The 17,672-nt window shown below is 45.8% G+C and overlaps 1 protein-coding gene across 2 annotated transcripts in view; it reads right to left on the reverse strand.

Moving 5' to 3' along the window:
- Positions 1-771: 771 nt before the first annotated feature.
- The window catches only part of KLHL36 (kelch like family member 36), a 36,741-nt gene continuing 19,840 nt past the window's right edge, over positions 772-17,672 (reverse strand). Inside the window, exons 1-5 of one of the 2 annotated variants that reach the window (XM_051629307.1) lie at positions 16,434-16,622; positions 16,100-16,181; positions 11,171-12,244; positions 10,157-10,314; positions 772-3,720 (exon numbers count right to left, since the gene is read on the reverse strand). In XM_051629307.1, coding sequence (XP_051485267.1) covers positions 3,165-3,720; positions 10,157-10,314; positions 11,171-12,244; positions 16,100-16,159 — 1,848 coding nt within the window. In that variant the 5' untranslated portion in view covers positions 16,160-16,181; positions 16,434-16,622 and the 3' untranslated portion in view covers positions 772-3,164. Of the gene's footprint in view, positions 3,721-10,156; positions 10,315-11,170; positions 12,245-16,099; positions 16,182-16,433; positions 16,623-17,672 lie in introns of those variants that run through there. The other variant, XM_051629308.1, reaches the window with a different exon arrangement.

Here is a 17,672-nt window from a genome sequence, read left to right on the forward strand (position 1 = left end):
TTACTCGCTCAGAGGGCTGTTCAGACCTTGCCAATCAACCCACTCGTGTCATGTCATACTCTCATTTTTGGCAGAGTTTCAGCAGACTGATTTCACAAAGCTGTTCAGCACTTGGGAGCTGAAGTTCTTTTCCAGCCTTGTGTGCCATCTACGAACGCTTCCCCGGGGCTGAGAAGCCACATCTGGGTCACGAACATCCAAAATCAGGGGGCACTGCCAGCCTGTGATTCCAGCAGTGCCTACTACCCTGGGTCTTGTAGGGATAAATGGGAATCATCTGTTCCTTTAATAACAGAAATTATGGCAACAACAGGGACGAAACCCCAGAGGCCTCTAATAACCTGAGACCTGTCCCGTGCTCACCTATAGCTTCTGTCTTTGAAGGGACAATAAATGGACCAGGAAAAATAAAGCTTACTTTGATGAGAGCGGAAGTTATATTTTGCTTATGCAATTAACTTTAATGTTATGACTGTCCTTATCTACTCCCCCTTAAATACTGTCTTTCAAACCACTACAGAAACTGGATTGGGTCTTTTTTTCACAGCTGCAGAAAATGAGAAAAGCAGTTTCTGGTTTGGAGCATGATGCAGAAAAGGTGGATTAGCCAATTAAGTTATATTTCCACTTCAGCTTGTTATATTTAGCTTCTGCCTATTAAAATGTTTCCACCATTATCAATGCCACCTAAAAATAATATAAAAATTACATCTTTCTCACTTAGCAAAAGGGAAAACCTCCATTAAATCAGTAAAACAAGTCAGACAGTGATGAGCACAATATTCTAAACTGGATTTATTGTTTCCAACTGGATTTATTGTTTCCAGACATTAATGTAATACATAAACACATTAAAAGGGGGGATATAGTAACGAGCAACCCATTAACAGAAAGCAAGTCTTTGAAATTTTCTGTCTGTACTTCCACATGAAAATGTCCCAAAAAGTTAAGTACTTGCCAGTCAAGAGAGCAAAGATTTCAGATATAAAAAACCCGCCAAACAATTCATTTATGAGTTCGTCATAACCAAAGTGTTTGTTTCTTTTTTAAATTTATTTTTGGATAAAAACCAATAACCATTACCTCATGCAGTGTACAAAGGCTTTAAAATAAATCCATTAATGCAAATGAAAGACTAACTCTTGAGGTTTTTTTAAAAAAAAAATTTAAAACACCAAGAAAACCTCAAGGAATTTCGCAAATTTAACTTTCGTGACTTTTCTTAAGTCCTTTCTTAGCATTGTAGAACACACCTGTAACTTCCTTGCACCCCAAATTTTTCTCAGAGGTACCTCCTTAAATACAAATATGTTCTTGTAGTATATCTAAGAGTTCTTTGATTTAGAAGAGCTTCAACTGAAATGAAGTGCAAAACCGTTGTCTTAGTGTTTTCCAATTGAGGTAAAGAGTTGGGGAAAAAAAAGAGGGGGGGGGGAAGAGAAGGTGGGTAGCAGGGTATCAACTGTATATGCACCAGATGGCAAAAATAGCCAAATGTGAAATACCTGTCAAGGGAGATGGTGAAAGGACTGAGGAAGAAATCACAGAAACAATCAACAGTTCCCCAGCAGAACTTCAAACCCAAGCCCTTGGAATCCACTCAGCAGATCCCTGCTAGCTGAAAATAAAGCGTGTTTATTTGCATGTCTGGGGAGCTGGGGCTGGGGAAGAGGCCGCACAATAGTCACGCTTACAGCTGACTGCCTGACAATGCTGGGAATGTCACTGCTGCTCCAACAGCTGCTCCCATCCCGACCAGCCACACAAAGACTGAAAGATCCACCCAACGACGAGCTCCTGGCGGCAGCAACGGGCTCACAACCAGAGCGGGAGCTTCTGCAGTAAGGAACATAATATATGGCAAACAAGAAACTGAGTTAGCAACGTGTGTTATAAAAAAGTATAAAAGTTGTCTTTAAAAACTTCCTTAAAAATTTCTTTTGGGAAGGAGGAGCAGTATCTGTGGCCTGGCATTATGACAGTAACTGAAGTGGCTGGATCAGATTGCTGGTGATCGACTTCTTGCAAATCAGAGACATTTGCAAACCGCCCCGGGGTGAATGCCTGAAAGCTGGGCAGACAGTCGGGGAATGTCTGTATCTGCAGCACAATCAGCTGTGTTTGTAGAGGGTGGACTAACACTTGGGTCGGAAATCTCTTGACTTGGTATGCAGAGGATGGTGTGACACAGAGGATCTAACAGACCGTTTTCAGTTCAGTCCCACTGTCTGGATCCCAACCACAGTCCTGAGCGTGTCTGGGGTTTCTGCCTGTTGAACCTGTCGTGCTGGGGAAGGTGTTGGGTTTCATGCCTGATGAGCCGAGGCTTCCAGTCCCTGCTGAATCCATCAGAAAAGGCTTTGCTCACTAACGAGACAGTCTGAACTTGGGGGGGGGGAAAGGAAAATGTGAACAGACAAATAGGGGCCCCTGTTCACACTGGCCACTAGGCATGAGCACTGCGAGGCTGGTGTTAAATGAAGTGGATCCCAGCTTCTACAGGCTGGTAGGGCTGGGGAGGGACATCTTCAAGTTTACCTGAAGGAACCTCCTGCCATTTCTCCCCACCATCATCCCCTGACCTGCATTCACCAAAAGCAATATTCTCTTTGAACACTCATGCATTTCAGAAATCTGATACTGACAACTCAGGAATGTATTGCAAATGAAATTTAACATTCCAAAAATTCAATATTTGCAACATCAAAGAAGTTTATTTTTTCTTAGCAGTTGCTGCTGAACTCCTTTGAACTGCTCTGCAGCTTCTAATCAGACCCTTACTGCTCTGCCTCCTCCCCCTTGACATCATCTCAGCCACAAATTAAACCTTATTTTTAAAATGTTCATATAATACAAAGTATGTGGAAATGCCATGAACCACAGACATGAAAGACTAAGCCTTAACATTCAAGAGGGCAGAATAAGTTCTCTTGCCATGTTACCCCTTATACAGTAGGAGGGTTTTGGTTTCTTTTGTTTTTACCTTACACACAAGCTTGATCCAAAACCCACACTCAATTGTACATCTTCAGAAGATGCCTTCAGGCTTCAGAAGATGCCTTTTCCCCCCTCCATTTAAAAATAAAGAATCAAGGTTAGATAGAAATGATTAAATAGAGAGTCCTTTTGGAGTCCACCATCAAAGGGTGGTTATCCAGGAGTAGTCATCTTCCCCGATCTTGATGTTTTTTTGTTTTTGTCTTTTTCTTTTTGTCCTCTGTTCTGGGTTTCAATGCACAGACACATGCAGACACACCAGCAATTGCTTTAGGCAAGTCAGTTCCTTTGTACCATTTATTTTTTTCCTTATCATAAACCTGGACTGTTTTGGAGAAGACCGTTTCTTCCCAGCTGTAGCCTCCGAGGATATAAATCTTGCCTTCCCAAACGGCCACCCCTGACTCGCTGTTTGCTTGCAAGAGAGGAGCAACTCTGGTCCACTGGTTACACTGGGGGCTGTAGGACTCCACGCTGAGGATGTCAAAACGAGCCATGGTTTCTATGTTATCATCACTGCCACCGATGGAGTAGATACTGTCCTGCAAGGTGCACATGCTGTGCCACCCCCGGGCAGTGATCATTGGCCTCTTCTCCTCCCACACATCCGTGCGGTGATCATAACACAGCAGGTTTTTTCTGTAGGGGCCAATTTGGTAATCGTGGCCTCCTGAAATGTACACAAATTCCTTGTAGACGGTTCCAGCATGGCCATAGGTAAACCTAGGACAGTCAAAAAAATAAAGGAATCCAACTTAGTCCTTAGGGGCTTCATCAAGAGACACGAGCATTCAACAAGGACTGCTACTAAAGAAGAGAATAAACAGTAACTAAAGACAGAAGAATCCCTAATCCTGTTAGTTACCCAGTAATTATTCTTATTGATACTGCTTCGCCCTGCACGGCAGAGTGCAGGCAGGACAATCACTTTTCAAGGCATCCTTTTCATACCTGGTCGCTACAGAGCACTAAGGTATGACAACCACTTTTTAAGGCATCCTCTACAGTGTGTCATACAACAGAAGCAACCCATCCTGCTCTAGTTGGCAGGGCCTTCACTCCCATTGTCCTGCTCCAGTGCTTGGGTTGAATCAGTCTGAGAGGGCCAGAGAGGAAAAAATCCACATCTCAGCAAGGGTTTCTATGACAGAAAGAGGAAATAATCATGATACCTCTCAGACTTACCAGTAGTGATTAACCAAGAAAAACTAACAAGAAAACGACTGTTTTCCTTCCCCTTCCACAGCTTCAGGATCACGAAAACACGTTTCTTACCCACTGGTGTTCCCAGCCCAGTTTATTTGCAGTCACGTTACATGTAGCATCCTTTTCATGAGCTATCCATCTGTTCTACCACTTCTGCTATGCAGGTGGTAACTTCTTTGGTCACCCCCAGACAAGGCAGCAGACCTCAGTCAATCATAGATCACAGTCACATTTCAAATAAGATGAAATGAGATGGTAGAAACCAACACCAGGCACGTTGTTTCCACAGGGCAGAGAGAAAAAAACCCCTTTGATCAGCCATAATAAAGCCACTACAAACTTAATTCTTGAGGCTGTTCTTAAGTTTCCATAAGGATACTTCTGACCAAACCCATCTAAGCTCTTAGAAGTGGAATGCTAAGGTGAGGGACAGCCTTGATGTCTTCGAACATACCCTTCCTGCACAAGCCTTTTTTTTTCTTTTCTCAGGCACGGGGAGGTGTTAAAAGGTGTAGCTGCAGCACCAACCACAGCAAACTGGCTCACACTTTGCTACAAACGGCCCGAACAATTTAACACCCATTGAGCTGCAGAACAATACACTCATCATGCTTCACTCACAAGCTTCTGCTACCATCCTTTGTACTCAAGACAACTCAACCTCTATGGCAGACAAACCTACCTTAGCATTACTTTAGCCTGGAATGCTTTTGAACCATGCCTGAACACGCTGGAAGCTCGATGTGGAGAAAACCTTGAGCTGTTTTTATTTTGCATTGTAATAGTTTTTCTTTCGCTGCTGCACAAACGGTATCATAACTTCTTCCACACACCTAAGTGCCAAGCACTTTTGTGCCAAGGGAAAAGGTGGAACAGAAAAGAAAACCCACATTTACCCTGAAAGCACAATACTTCTGAGAAAAGCTAGATGTTTATTATTCTAGATGCCTACCGAAACTTCTGATCTCTGACCAATGTCTCAATCAGATACTTGAGCAGTTACGCTCCTGCTCCAAGGAACAGAAGAATCCTTGACATGCTTGGCCTAAGAATGCAGAGTGGCCAGAAGAGAACTTCCAACTACAGGGGCTGGGGCACCAGCCCTGGAGACCCTGAAGAGCTGACCTCAGCACTGTACTGCTTCTTAGCTACTCAGGAAAAAAAAGAGGAAAATGAGAGGACTAAGGCACAGTTATGAGACTTTCTCCAAAAAGGCAACTCAGAAATTCCACAGCTCACAATCTGCCTAACCGTGGAAGCACAAAAGTCACGCTGGCTGCTTGTTTGCCATGAAACACCCTGAGCACACACACTCCAGCTTTTGCACCTGCCAGAAATGCTGTGGCTGGTGTAGTGTACACAGACACTGCTCTGCCTTCTTTGTGGCCTCTTACAGCCAAGAACAGGGATCATATGTCTCCAGTCTGGTTGCTGGACTCTTTGCTTCTTCTCTATTTACACAGGAATGGGTCTTAAAAAGTAGACTATCTGGGAGGTGGGATGGACCACTTAAATTCATTTCCTTTCTCAAACTGCCCTAGATTTCACATCCGTATCTAACCAGCAAGATACCTGGAGGACACGCAGCACACACCACTGTGGAGGTAGTGTCAGATAACACAGTTTTGAGGAGTCAGGAGGAGAAAAGTGCAATGACGCTGAATCCAACACAAAGCCCAGGGTTACTATACTGCTGACAGCAATCACTTTATATTCAGCATTTGGAAAAGGAAAAAAAAGACTGTAAGTTAAGAAAAATTTGAGTGGCCTTTGGAGAAGTAAGTTAAATGTCTTCCCAAGCTAACTGAAAAGTGGAATTCTCTACAGGTGAGCAAGGAGTAGTCATTTTCTCTCAAGCACACACATCCAGTCTAGCATAGAGAGCTTCAGAAAAAGCACTGATCCTTTTCTTTTTGCCTCAGTCAATGGGTACATCCAGTGAGCATCCAGCAAAAGCTGCTGGAATAATCTGAAAGAGGCAATCATACCTGAAGCATCAAATCGACCATCAATTTGTTATTTTCCAATATAGGGAGATTACCCATTGAAACACACCAGAGGCGTTTCACTTTGCCTGCCTTCTGAAAAGCTCAGCCAGACTTGCACAAACCCTGCTTCACATTAATAGAAAACTGCATGAAATACAATGCACAAATTGAAAGCAATCAATAAGAATCCTTTCTTCGAGCCCTGTGGTTTAACAGAGGCATTTCTAAATGTGCAACAAGAACAGGACACTTCGATACAGCAGGTCCAGACATCTGCCAGCACAAAGCATCAAGCTTTTTGGCAGCCTTATCTGCAAGAGTGGCCAGAAAATGACAAGAGGCATTAAGGAGAAAGAAGTTTTGATTCAGAACATCTGCTCGAGCCAGCTGTCAATTTGTAATAACTCACCTACATAGAATGCTACAAAAATGGCAGTTTCTGACACCATTCACTAGATGCTTGAAAATCTACCATTTATTTGCTTAAACAGAAGAACATTTGGCCTAACTCAAAAAAGCTTTGGGAATCCCCTACTCCAGCCAAAGTCCAGGCAAGCCGTGGCTGCTCTGAAACTCAGTGTCCACCTGTTGCAACCCTGCAAGATTATTCCTGACACAACTGTTAGAGCAGATACCATCATTCTCTAACCTGTTCCAACACATTTCCTCACACAACTGCTTTCAGTTGTTCTGCCAGACTTTAACCTAGGGCCACTCAATTAATTTCAGTGATGTCTGCAGCAGACTTTTTCATGGTCTATTCACGATGAGAACATTTTGCACCAAGTTCTGCTCTGCCAAGCTTCTCAGCCACTGCTGCTCCCTTCCGGGCTAGAAACTATAGCAGCAACTGCTCCCAAAGAGCCTGGGAAAATGGTGAACAAAAAAAATTATAGGACCTCTCTGAAGAATGGGAAAGAGATCCCACAACCAAAGGACCTGAACGAGAGTCAGGCAAAATTCACTTGTAGCAGACTTGGACCAAGTCCACCCTTTAGATAGCTTGGCTGAAGTTTTCCACATTGAGCATTTGCCTCAGGATGATGTGTTTTCTTCTCCAGTAAGACAGCTTTATTTCAGTCAAAACAGCTCAGCTGCTTCCAAGAAAGTGGCTAGGGAAAATGTGTTGTTGTGACCATGTTGAGGTGGGAAGGTGAGGGAAAGAAGAAATAAAAAAGAGCTTGCAAAGCTCTTCCTTGGAGCAGCAGGACTGTGCCTGTGTACAGCAACACGGACACAGGATTTGGCTGTGGACAGGAGGCATGTGTATTGAAGGACACAATTTTCCCCTGAAAATCTCCACACACATGGCAAGCTACAACCCTGGGGAAGAAAAATAAAGTTTCTGCATGTTCAGAATAGAAACTTCAAAGAATATAGCTTCTGAGAGTCCAACCCCAGACAGCTCAAATCGAACTACAGAAGCCTACACCCCGGAATGACCTCAACGTGTGCCTGTCACGCCAGGGAATGGTCTTCCAGGCAGTTGCTGGCTTAGAGCAGTCAGAAACAACATTGGAGCTGCAGGCAGGGCGCCTGATTCTGGTGGTCACACACCCAGGAGAACCAAACAACCTCCACATGTTCTCCTCAGAGGGGAGAAGGCACAAAAATGCAGGAAACAAGGCAGCTATGTTGGAACATGTTGCCTGATCAGGAAGAAGAGGATTGGAGCTACTGATTTCTTCTACACGGGAAAAAAAGAAGAAAAGACTTGCTACTAGAATAGAGCTGAGGAAGATGTTATCTGGGTAAAAATAGTTTGAGGAACAGAAGCAGTGGTGGGGAGGAAAAGAAATCAGATCAAGAGTGTGTCGAAGGGAAAATGGGAGTACACAGGAGAAAGCTAGCATGCTTTCTTCTGGTCTTGTGTAGAGCATGAAATTCTCTCTGATCCTTCCTCCACTGTCACCAAATCCATCTGAAGTACATCAGGAAAGGACTGCCCAGGTCCCTTCCAGCAGCTACCCACACCTGCCAGAGCCACATCTCCAAGCTCAAGCAGTGTTGGCTTGTCCCTGCATTCAGGTGGTTTCTTTCTGCTGTCCACCTCTGGGCTGATATTTGCCTTTTCCAACATGCATAAAGTTATTTTACCTTTATTTCTTCTGTGCAGAAAAACGGTTGTTCCAAACAATATACTGCCCAACACAAAGAGTTCTCCAAAAGGAGAATGAGGGCTGAAAATACAGAAAATTTGAAGGTCCTGAGTGTCCATTAAGATCTAACTAAAGACAAGGACATATTAACATGCCAGAGAGCAGCTACATGGAAAAGTGGGAAACTGTCCAGTTCACTAAGCTGCACAAACACCTGAACTGGCAGAAGGGACAGGTAGCATGGGATGAGGATGGGGCAGGCAGGAAGTGAGGATGCAGGACTATTTTTTTGGGGATGTAGCAATAACTTAGAATAGTTGCTGTACTACAGCCTACGCTGCAGTTTAGCAACCAGCTAAGTCACTGTAAATGGGCTCTGTCCCATCAGGGTCACTTTTGCCTAGTCCAAGCTGGGAAATCCCATAAAAAATTAATATCCCCCCACATCAAAGTTCACTTTTAGATGCTGCAGCTGCAAAATTCCCAAAGCCAACACACAGGAAGCAATAGGAACATGCAGGCAAACTGCCCCTTTTTGGAATAGCTTACAGTCTGGTTGGCTTAAGCCAACCATGCAGACTTCCCCAAGATCATTTATGAGTGAAAATATCCATAGCTGTTCTAAGGTGAGGGTTTTCTAACAACATGCAAGGTGGTCAGGTCACATCACATCTACATCTCTCTGAAAAATGTTTTAAAAAAAAAACCCAAAACACAAAAAACCCAAAATAGCTGTGCTACAATTTATGAGATGTTACTGGGCTCTCACAGGTCACCCCAATTAACAGAAGGACCTAGGACCTGAAGATAATCTCATACTCAGCTTCCCAGGGAAGACTGGTGTTTAGGCTCAACTGCAATATCTGCCTATGTGAGCAGAAATAAAATGGAAAAAAGCATCCTGCTTCTGAACAGTCCTCAAGCCCAGCTGTGAGCCTGGATCACCCTCACATTGCAGCATCTGCCCAAAATAGAACTGTGCAACAGGCTCCTGTGCCTTCACTGGCTGCCCATGGCTCTGCAGCTCATGGAATAAGGGAAAAAAGCCTGAAATCTCAACTCAAATTGCAAGTATCTTGCTCACAGTGCCACCACCAAGTGAGCACTGCTGCTGAAGTTGCAGGTTTCAGGCACCATGAAAATACTGCTCATATGGCCAACACTCCTGCCATTCCCATGGATGTGAAAAGGGACTAAATCTGAAGAGCTGTTTGCAAATGAAATGCTGTCCTACCATTCTCACCAAGTCACCACTCAAACATTGATTCAAGATACAAGCAATGCCTTGTGGTGCTGCTACAAGAAGAGCTGAAATCCTAAAGCTCCTCCAAAGTAGAAGAACCAAGCTTCAACTCAGACTAAGAGACAGAGAAGTCCCCTTTGCTGGGGTTATCTACTTGCAATACAGGTAAACATGGTTTATCTGCAACAGCCAACCTGAGCAGCCAAACATAGAGCAACACATTGCAAGGAAAACAGTCACAACCAGGTGACAAAGTAAGGCCAAAAAAATTACAAAAGCCTTTGACCAAGATCTAAACAGTGCCTTTGAAAAGACTCCCAGGTGAGCTCAGGAAAAGTACTTTAAGAATAGTACAGGGAAATTACAACAGCTCTCCCTCCCATCCTTCCAATCTACCTCAGGACAAAAATGAAAACCAATCAAGCTGACAGGAGGCTTGCTGCCTGGAAGAGATGGTTGCTCAAGTACCAAATGCTGATGTGGTTTGTTAATTGCTGATTCCATGTTGGTTAGATATCCCCTTGCCTCCCTTCTAGGGATACCCATTCATCAGCTAAAGCCACACAAGCTCCCTTTACTACTGCTCTTCAAACATGGGATAACTTTCCAAAGACCTCTATTACCTTGGCAAGCCTGCTATATAGGACCATGAATCCTTCTGAGGACTGTAGGTCTCAACTGAAGAAAGCGCCCCATTTTCATTCCTGCCACCAACAGCTACCAGCATGTCAGTAATAGCTCCCAGGTAGAAATCTACACGGCGTTGTCTCATGGAGGCAACCTGTCAAAAGAAACACAACATGCTGACATCTTCATAGAGCTGGCAAGCAAGCTGACTTCATGTATTCTTGTGGGGGATAGAATCTGCTTCTTCCAATTTATTTGAAAAGGAGAGGTACTGGGTTGGATCCATTATATTACTAAAACCCTTCTGGTTTTCTGCAGTAGTGTGTTACATTGCACTCCTGTTCAAAAAAAAAAAGGGGACAACAGAAAGGATCTAAGAGACAGGTCACTCTATAAAGTGACTTTACAAAGTTACATGGGCCTCCTTCCAAAACTCTGCAAGAAACGTAACTTGGAACCAGTCAGAAACACAACTGAACCACACAGGACGATTGGTTCAAAACATGGGAGAAGTGTAACATTTTACAGGTCCTACACTGGCCGCAGGGTTCTACAGCAGGACTGGAAGTGAATAGCTTGTTCTGAGCTGCTTTTAGCACAGACACCTTTGGCAAACATCAGAGACATTTTCTTTTTGCATCAGACCCATTTTTATTTCTACGTGCTATTGCTCGAGAAAGATGAACTAAGCAATTGTGTCTGTTAAGTCCATTCGACCATTACTCCCAAAAGCAATCTAAAGAGTTGCAGGTGGATGCAGAAATTTCACAGATGAGATGCCCAATTCCCCAGTGAAGCTGAAAATCTGTCCCAAAGTCTTTCACTGTGTGTTAACTTAAAGCATTCTCATGAAGGATTCTAGTAGATGCTTTTTCAACTTAACTTGATTTGCCCCTTGCAAGTGTTGCTACACTGGCTATTCTAGCAAGCCCTGTCCTTCCACCAAGGAGAAGAAAACACTCTACACATTAAGGACTTTAAACAGAGAAATAATACAGCTTAAGTCTCACCTTTATCCACTGGTTACAGCGGGGATCATACCTATATAGGAGATTGGAAGCTGCATCCCCTCCATTGTCTCTCGAAAAGCTGCCTCCGGCTATGAAGATGAAGCCTCCCAAGACTGCAACGCAGTGGTGGCTTCGCCTGGCTGGGAGGGGGGTCTCTGCCACCCACTGCCCCTTTCTGATGTCCAAGAAGCAGGTATCATCACTCAGTTCCAGGCAGCGTTCGGAAACCTCCCCGCCCACGAAGAGGAGCCTCTCCTCGCAGGTCCGCAGGGCCGTCCGCTTGTTCTGCAGCACCGGCTGGGCCGTCACGTTGTTGTGGTAGTTCACTGCCTCCTCTATAAACCCCTCACAGTTGGCTTCTTTGGGAAGAAGGGAGCAGACTGCCGGCTTGACTCGATGGAGGAGATCACTTTTAGGTATCAAGGGAAAATGAATGTTATCCAGAACCTGGTAGGCCTCGTTCTCCCTTTCCGGGTACTGGGTAAGCCACTGCAGGGCAGCCTGCAGCAGGTCGTGCTCACACTCCTGCTGCACGTTGCTGCTGTCCAGGTACTGGCACAACTTCTGCAAGGAAATGTTCTGCAGGAAGTCCGGGGTGAAAGACAGCGTCCCGAAGTTCTGCAAGATGAAAGAATCGATGTAAGAGTCGAGGCGCTTCAGGTTGTAAATAGAGGCTAATTCCTGCAGGTACAGGTAGTTCTCCTCGCTCACTTCGTTCTCCAGATACTCGCAGCAGAAGTCGACCACCTTCCAGATCTGCAGCAGGTGAGCTGTTTCGAGCACATAGTCGATATTGCCTCCATCCAAAGACAGCTCACTGCCATAAAGGAAATCCACCACAGCCTTCAGACCAATGTAAGAGGCTCCAAACAGTTCGACCTCTTTTTGGTGGGCCTCTCGCATGCCAATGGTGAACATGGAGTTGAAATAGTCGCTGCAAACAGCGAGGAGGTTCCGATGGGCTGGGACTCGCTGTTCATCCACCACGAGGACAATGTCACAGAAGAGGCCTCGGTGCCTCTGCTCGTTCAGGCTCTGAAGAACTAGACTAGAGTGGTCATCCCACCTGTACACCTGGAACAAACAAACTCTATCAGGCAGATGTTATCTTTACCAAGATAAATTTCAGCGTGCATGAAGCGTTTCCTCATCAGATGAAGTGATACATGAAGAGACAAAGCCTACTTGTACTGCACATTTATTAGAAATGCTGACTTGACTCAGCTGGCAAGTAACACAGTATGAGCCCAAGCTCCTTACCTTCACTTTGAAAGGCCTATGCAGACTTTTACAGCTTCCTACTCCCCTTTTTTAATATAACTTACTCCCACCTCCTCCACAATGCTGCATCCAGACCTCCTCCCTGATGATTTATACAGGCACACTTTTCTGAATCTCTTCCACTCATTGTCTTCCAGACATCTTGCTGACATTTCCTTCCTTATTTGTCCCCCAGATGACTCCTCACAGACTTCTCAACTAAACTGCTCGCTAAATATTTGGAGTGGGAGACACACATGCAGCAGTATGCCAAATTTTCATTCAGCCCATGCATTGTTTGGGTTAGTGCTTACTTGACAGCTACCCCCTCCTAAATCTTTTCAGAACTCTGCATTTCTAAGCTCGTTAGGGCAAACCCCCTCTCTTTCTTTCCATATTATTCCAGGCACACACACTGCATTCAAAAATAACAGCTGTTTATTTATGTGCAAAGCCACACATGTGGGTAACTTATTCCCGTAAGACGACTTCTTGCTTCCAGAAGCTGAGGTAGTCCTGGTTTTAACGAATATAACCAAATATTTTTTCTTTTAGAGAAGGGGGAAAATCCCCTCAGAACATGTCTCTGGGATCCCACTGGTCCAGACATCATTCCCACCAGCTCTGTATGTGCCATGGAGCTTCTCGGGCAACCAGTGTTTGCTTGTCTCACAGACTCATGTTACCCTTTTTAAGAACCAAAATGGAAACCTTCTGTTACCCCATGAACATCCTGCAGGATATGTGCTGAAGGGGCTGGTCACCCCAGGACATCGAGCGATGCAGCTTTTAGGACCACCCTCCCGGAGCAATGGAATGCTTGGTGGTACACTCAGCTACCCTGTGATCTCTCTTAATAAAAGCCAGGTTAAGCTAAATGCAAATACATAACTTTAATTGCCAAATCCAAAACAGGCAGAGTTGCAGAGCCTGTAAGAACACGTAAGAGAAATGAAGGGAGCTGGAAAGGAAGCACATCTTTCTATTGTACCCAAGCTAGCTCTGACCAGTTCTGGATGTAGGACGCTGGGTCTCACCCAGTTGTACACCCTCAGACTGGATTCCCAGAAATGACACCCAGAAAAGGTGTCTTGGTCCATATCTACACTGAAAACAGCCAAACAGATGACCAGAGGTCTCTTCAACCCTCTCAGGCATTCAACCTTTCCTTCACTGAACTGTTGCTTCTCCTAGAAATCCTGTCTGTGGCCTTGCTGGTTCCCCAAACAGAAAGCACATGATCACTGTGTCTGGCTAAGCCATTAATGGGTTGGTTAAACCTCTCTACCCACCCGGGTGGGAAAGGTTCAAGTCCTACAACCAATTATTTTTCTTCCCCCGCACGCAGCCCTCTCACCAGACACACACTCTGTGTACAAAACTTGGTAATTGCACTTTTGATACGCTGAGATAACCAGGACTCATGCACGCAGCTCTCCACTGTCCAGACGTGATGGCAGCCAATCCTCCTGAGCTAACACCAACCTTGGGAGCCTGACCTCCCACGTCTGCCCTTCAGCAGTTGGTGGTACAGCAACAGGCAGTCTGCCCAGCATCAGACCCAAATTAATAACCAAATGTGCTGCTCTTAGCGTGACAGCCCAGTGGTTTCTCCTTAGCTTTGCTTATGCTCTTTTCTAAACAATGGAGACTGAGCTGCCAAAAAGCCTTCTGTTGGAGTCACTTGGTACATGCAAGTGTACAGAGCTAAACCAATCCAAGTGAAGAGGCTTCAATAATTAGAAGTTTTCTGGGCCAAAACTCTTTGTGATTTGCCTTATACTCAATGCCTCACCGTATCTCTGAACTTAAAATTAATCTGAAGGCATAGACAACAAAGTAACTTCCACTGAGGAACAAAACTTCCAGAAACATGTAACAGGAAAAAAAAAGCATGGGGTTTAAGGACTGTACAGTTTTTTTATCTCTATTTTTCTGAGGTTGAGAAATGCTGATACCATGCAGGAGCCCAAGCAGGGACCAGGCATTAGAGGAGGTGGCAAGAAGAATAAATATAGCAAAGGACAAATGAGATCTGTGGCAAGTACGATAAAGGACAGTGGATGAACAGACAATAACATCTTACAGCACCCTCTTCTGAGTCTGAATCAGGAGGGACAGTTATTGGATTAAATCAAAAACATTATTCCCTCTAGTCTCCGTAAACTGGCTGATCATTTCTCCCTAATATTCTCTAATACCACCATCATGCATAACGAGATTACACCAGAATATAAGATTTGCCAGAGATCCCCATTTACTTAGCTGACTGCCGAGTCAGCAGCATAATCCTGAACACAAATACGCCTGACAACTTGTACTCCTAAAATCCTTGTTGCCACGTAGATCTGCTGCTGCTTCAGAAATCAGGCATAAAATCATTGCATATGGCACTGGATGGATTCTGAATACATTAACATATTTCAGCAGCTTAGTGAGTTCATTCGTTCAGTGAGCAAATAACAGACGCCGGTAGCTGCACATTTCGAAACTAAGACTAATTTTATACTAAACACTAACATCTTTCTCAAGCTATTTATATTATGCACAACAGCTTTAGCATTATCTAGTAATTCTAAGTTTAACAGATAGTGACAGCTGCTGTCTAAGCAAGAAAATAAAACAATGCTGTCAAAGTAATTCATTTGTAATGTGATGAATTATTATTAGATTCAGACTAAACCATTTAAATGGCAGACAGGATCAGCACTCAGGGAAAGAGTATATTGCTAGGAATGCATTTAAAAATTAGTCCTATTTATCATTAATTATATTAGAGCAGTATTTTAACTTATTTTGGATTCAAAGATCTAGTATCTTTTAGATTGTGCATGCAGTACCACTGCTCATCCCTGGTGCAAGAGAATACGAGATTGGTCTCATTCAACTTTGATAAGACAGATACAGGCACTGAAAAGTTTTTCTCCTCTAGCTGTTGTTGGTAGTACAAGGTACTTGCTCTGCAGCATCTGTAACCTAGTGCTCCCAACAGAACAGAAAAGCAGTTTTCACTGGTAGGAAGCAAAGTGAACATAATCATTACAGCTGATATTAATATCTGATAAATCTTGGGCCATTATCCCGATGATCTAATTAAAGAGCTACCTAAGATGGCTTTCTCTTGGTTCCCAAGTAAAATCGACTTATTTGTGCAGAGAGAGATTCTACACAAAGAAAATTAACCTCACAAACCGAAGAAAACCTCGAGTTCACTGGAATAGATACTGTTTGCAGGATCAAGACTCTCATCCTGCACAAAACAAAGACTAAATCTAAAAAGTAATCCCAGCTTTGCCTCTGTAACTAGCCTGGATTTTATGGCCAAGGAAAACTCCCCAAAATAAACACACTGCATTTAATGACTGAATTTTTTGGCGTAGAGAAAACACTGTGTTGTGATGCTGTGGGTTTCTTATTTAAGTTATGAGTCACAATGAGCAGATGCCCATTTGCTGCTGCTGTTGCTGCCTTTTTTTTTTTTAATCACTAGGTAGCAACTTCTACCCAAAACACTTGGGCAGGCAGACCACTCGCTGCCTTCACACCTGCTTTTAAAAGCTCAGAACACCGACATCCCTCCAAACCTGTCCATCCAAAGGACATCCTTTGCACCCCTTCCTGTCACCTCCCTCACCTGCAGTTTTGGTGTGCAACGCGGAAGGTACGAACCTTTGACGATTCACTTATCTTGTGTGGACGACAAATCCTGGTTTGCCTGGTCCCCTCCATGACAGCCTGATCCGCGGCAAGGCTAGAACAAAAGCCAAGATGTTAGCAGCCTGCCAGCCCCGTCCAGACCGCCACAGCCCGCGCCGCGCTTAATAAACAACACAATCAAGACGACCTGCACACGCCTAGAAAACTTTGCAGTTGCACATTTATTAATTTTCCGCTCCCGGGTGTTGAGTTTTCTCGTGTCCGGGTCAACAAGCCGAGGCGGGGGGGGGGAGAGGGCCTGACCAAAGCCTGTCAGCTACCTGCCGGCGGTGAGTTATGTACTTACTGCCGGTCCTCGCCGCCGCTGCCGGGGGTGCCACCATCTCCTCCTCACCGCCGGCAGGGCCGCGCGCTGCCCGCGGCTGCGCCGAGCCCTCCGCAGGGCGGCACCGCAGGGCGGCACCGCGCAGCGCCCGCGGGGCCCCGCAGCCCCCGCCCCGCCGGCTGCGGGAGGAGCTCCGCGACCGGTCCGCAGCCCCCCCGCGGGAGTAGGGTGGCCTCGCCCCGGGCCCCGCCGCGGCCACGGCCGGCGCAGGAAATGCCGGCTGGATGGAGCGGGGAGGGAGCGAGGCGGGGCGGGAGCCGCGGCGGGGCCGGGGGAGGCGCCGCCGGGGAGAGCAAATGGCGGCTGGGCTGCCGTGCTGGGATCCCGGCCCCGGCAGCGGGGACGGCCCCGGGGGGCTCGGGGCCCGGGTGGGGCTGGCAGGGCGAGCAGCCCGCGGCCCGGCCGGCATCCGTGGCCCTGCAGCCCAGGCGGTGGGGGCGGGATGCCCGGGGTTATTTGGTAAAGCGGTGATAAGCTGTGCAGAGTGTGTGTCCGTGTGTGCGCACGCTGAGGCGCAGCAAGAAGCCCGGGCACCGTCCCGTCTTGCTTTCCTGGACACAAATCTATCTGACCTGAAAACTGCCTGGGCTGCAGCTGGCACCTCCAGCAACGCGTGCTGCTGTAGGACCTCTCTGGCATCCGTTAGTGCCCAGGAGGCTTGAGGAAGTTAATAAAAATTAATAGAAAAACACCTTGGTGAACAGCAGGGCTCACGTTATACCTCCTTCCGTGATGAGGTAAGAAGCAAAGACCTTGTTTGTGGACCCCATCGTGCCCCATTTCAGTGCAATGATCTTCACTAAGTTAAAAACCCTCTGTTCATCCAGCCCTGCTGGGCGTCTTCCAGAGGTCACCATCAGGACAGCAGAAACCAGCAAGATTGTGTGTGTGTGTCCAAGCTCCATCTGCTCTCACCAAGGACAGCCCAGCTTGGACACATGTCCCACAGGGCAGTTGTCACTGGCAGAAGATGACGTGTGCAGCACGGAGCAGCCACATTCTAAACGAGGGGGGTGTGCCAGGGCTGCCTGGGGTGTTGGTACCTTCACCCAGCCCAGCTGTCACCCAGCCCTCCACTGCAAGGAACAGCTCCAGTGCTGGGGATCCAGGCTGAGTCTGTTCTTCAGCCACCCCAGAGAAACCACAGATGATGGGTTTCTACTAACCTATCTCATTATTGAGTCTGAAGATGAGAAGCAT

This window comes from Apus apus, chromosome 11 (assembly GCF_020740795.1).
Source record: "Apus apus isolate bApuApu2 chromosome 11, bApuApu2.pri.cur, whole genome shotgun sequence".
In the NCBI taxonomy this organism is placed as follows: domain Eukaryota; kingdom Metazoa; phylum Chordata; class Aves; order Apodiformes; family Apodidae; genus Apus; species Apus apus.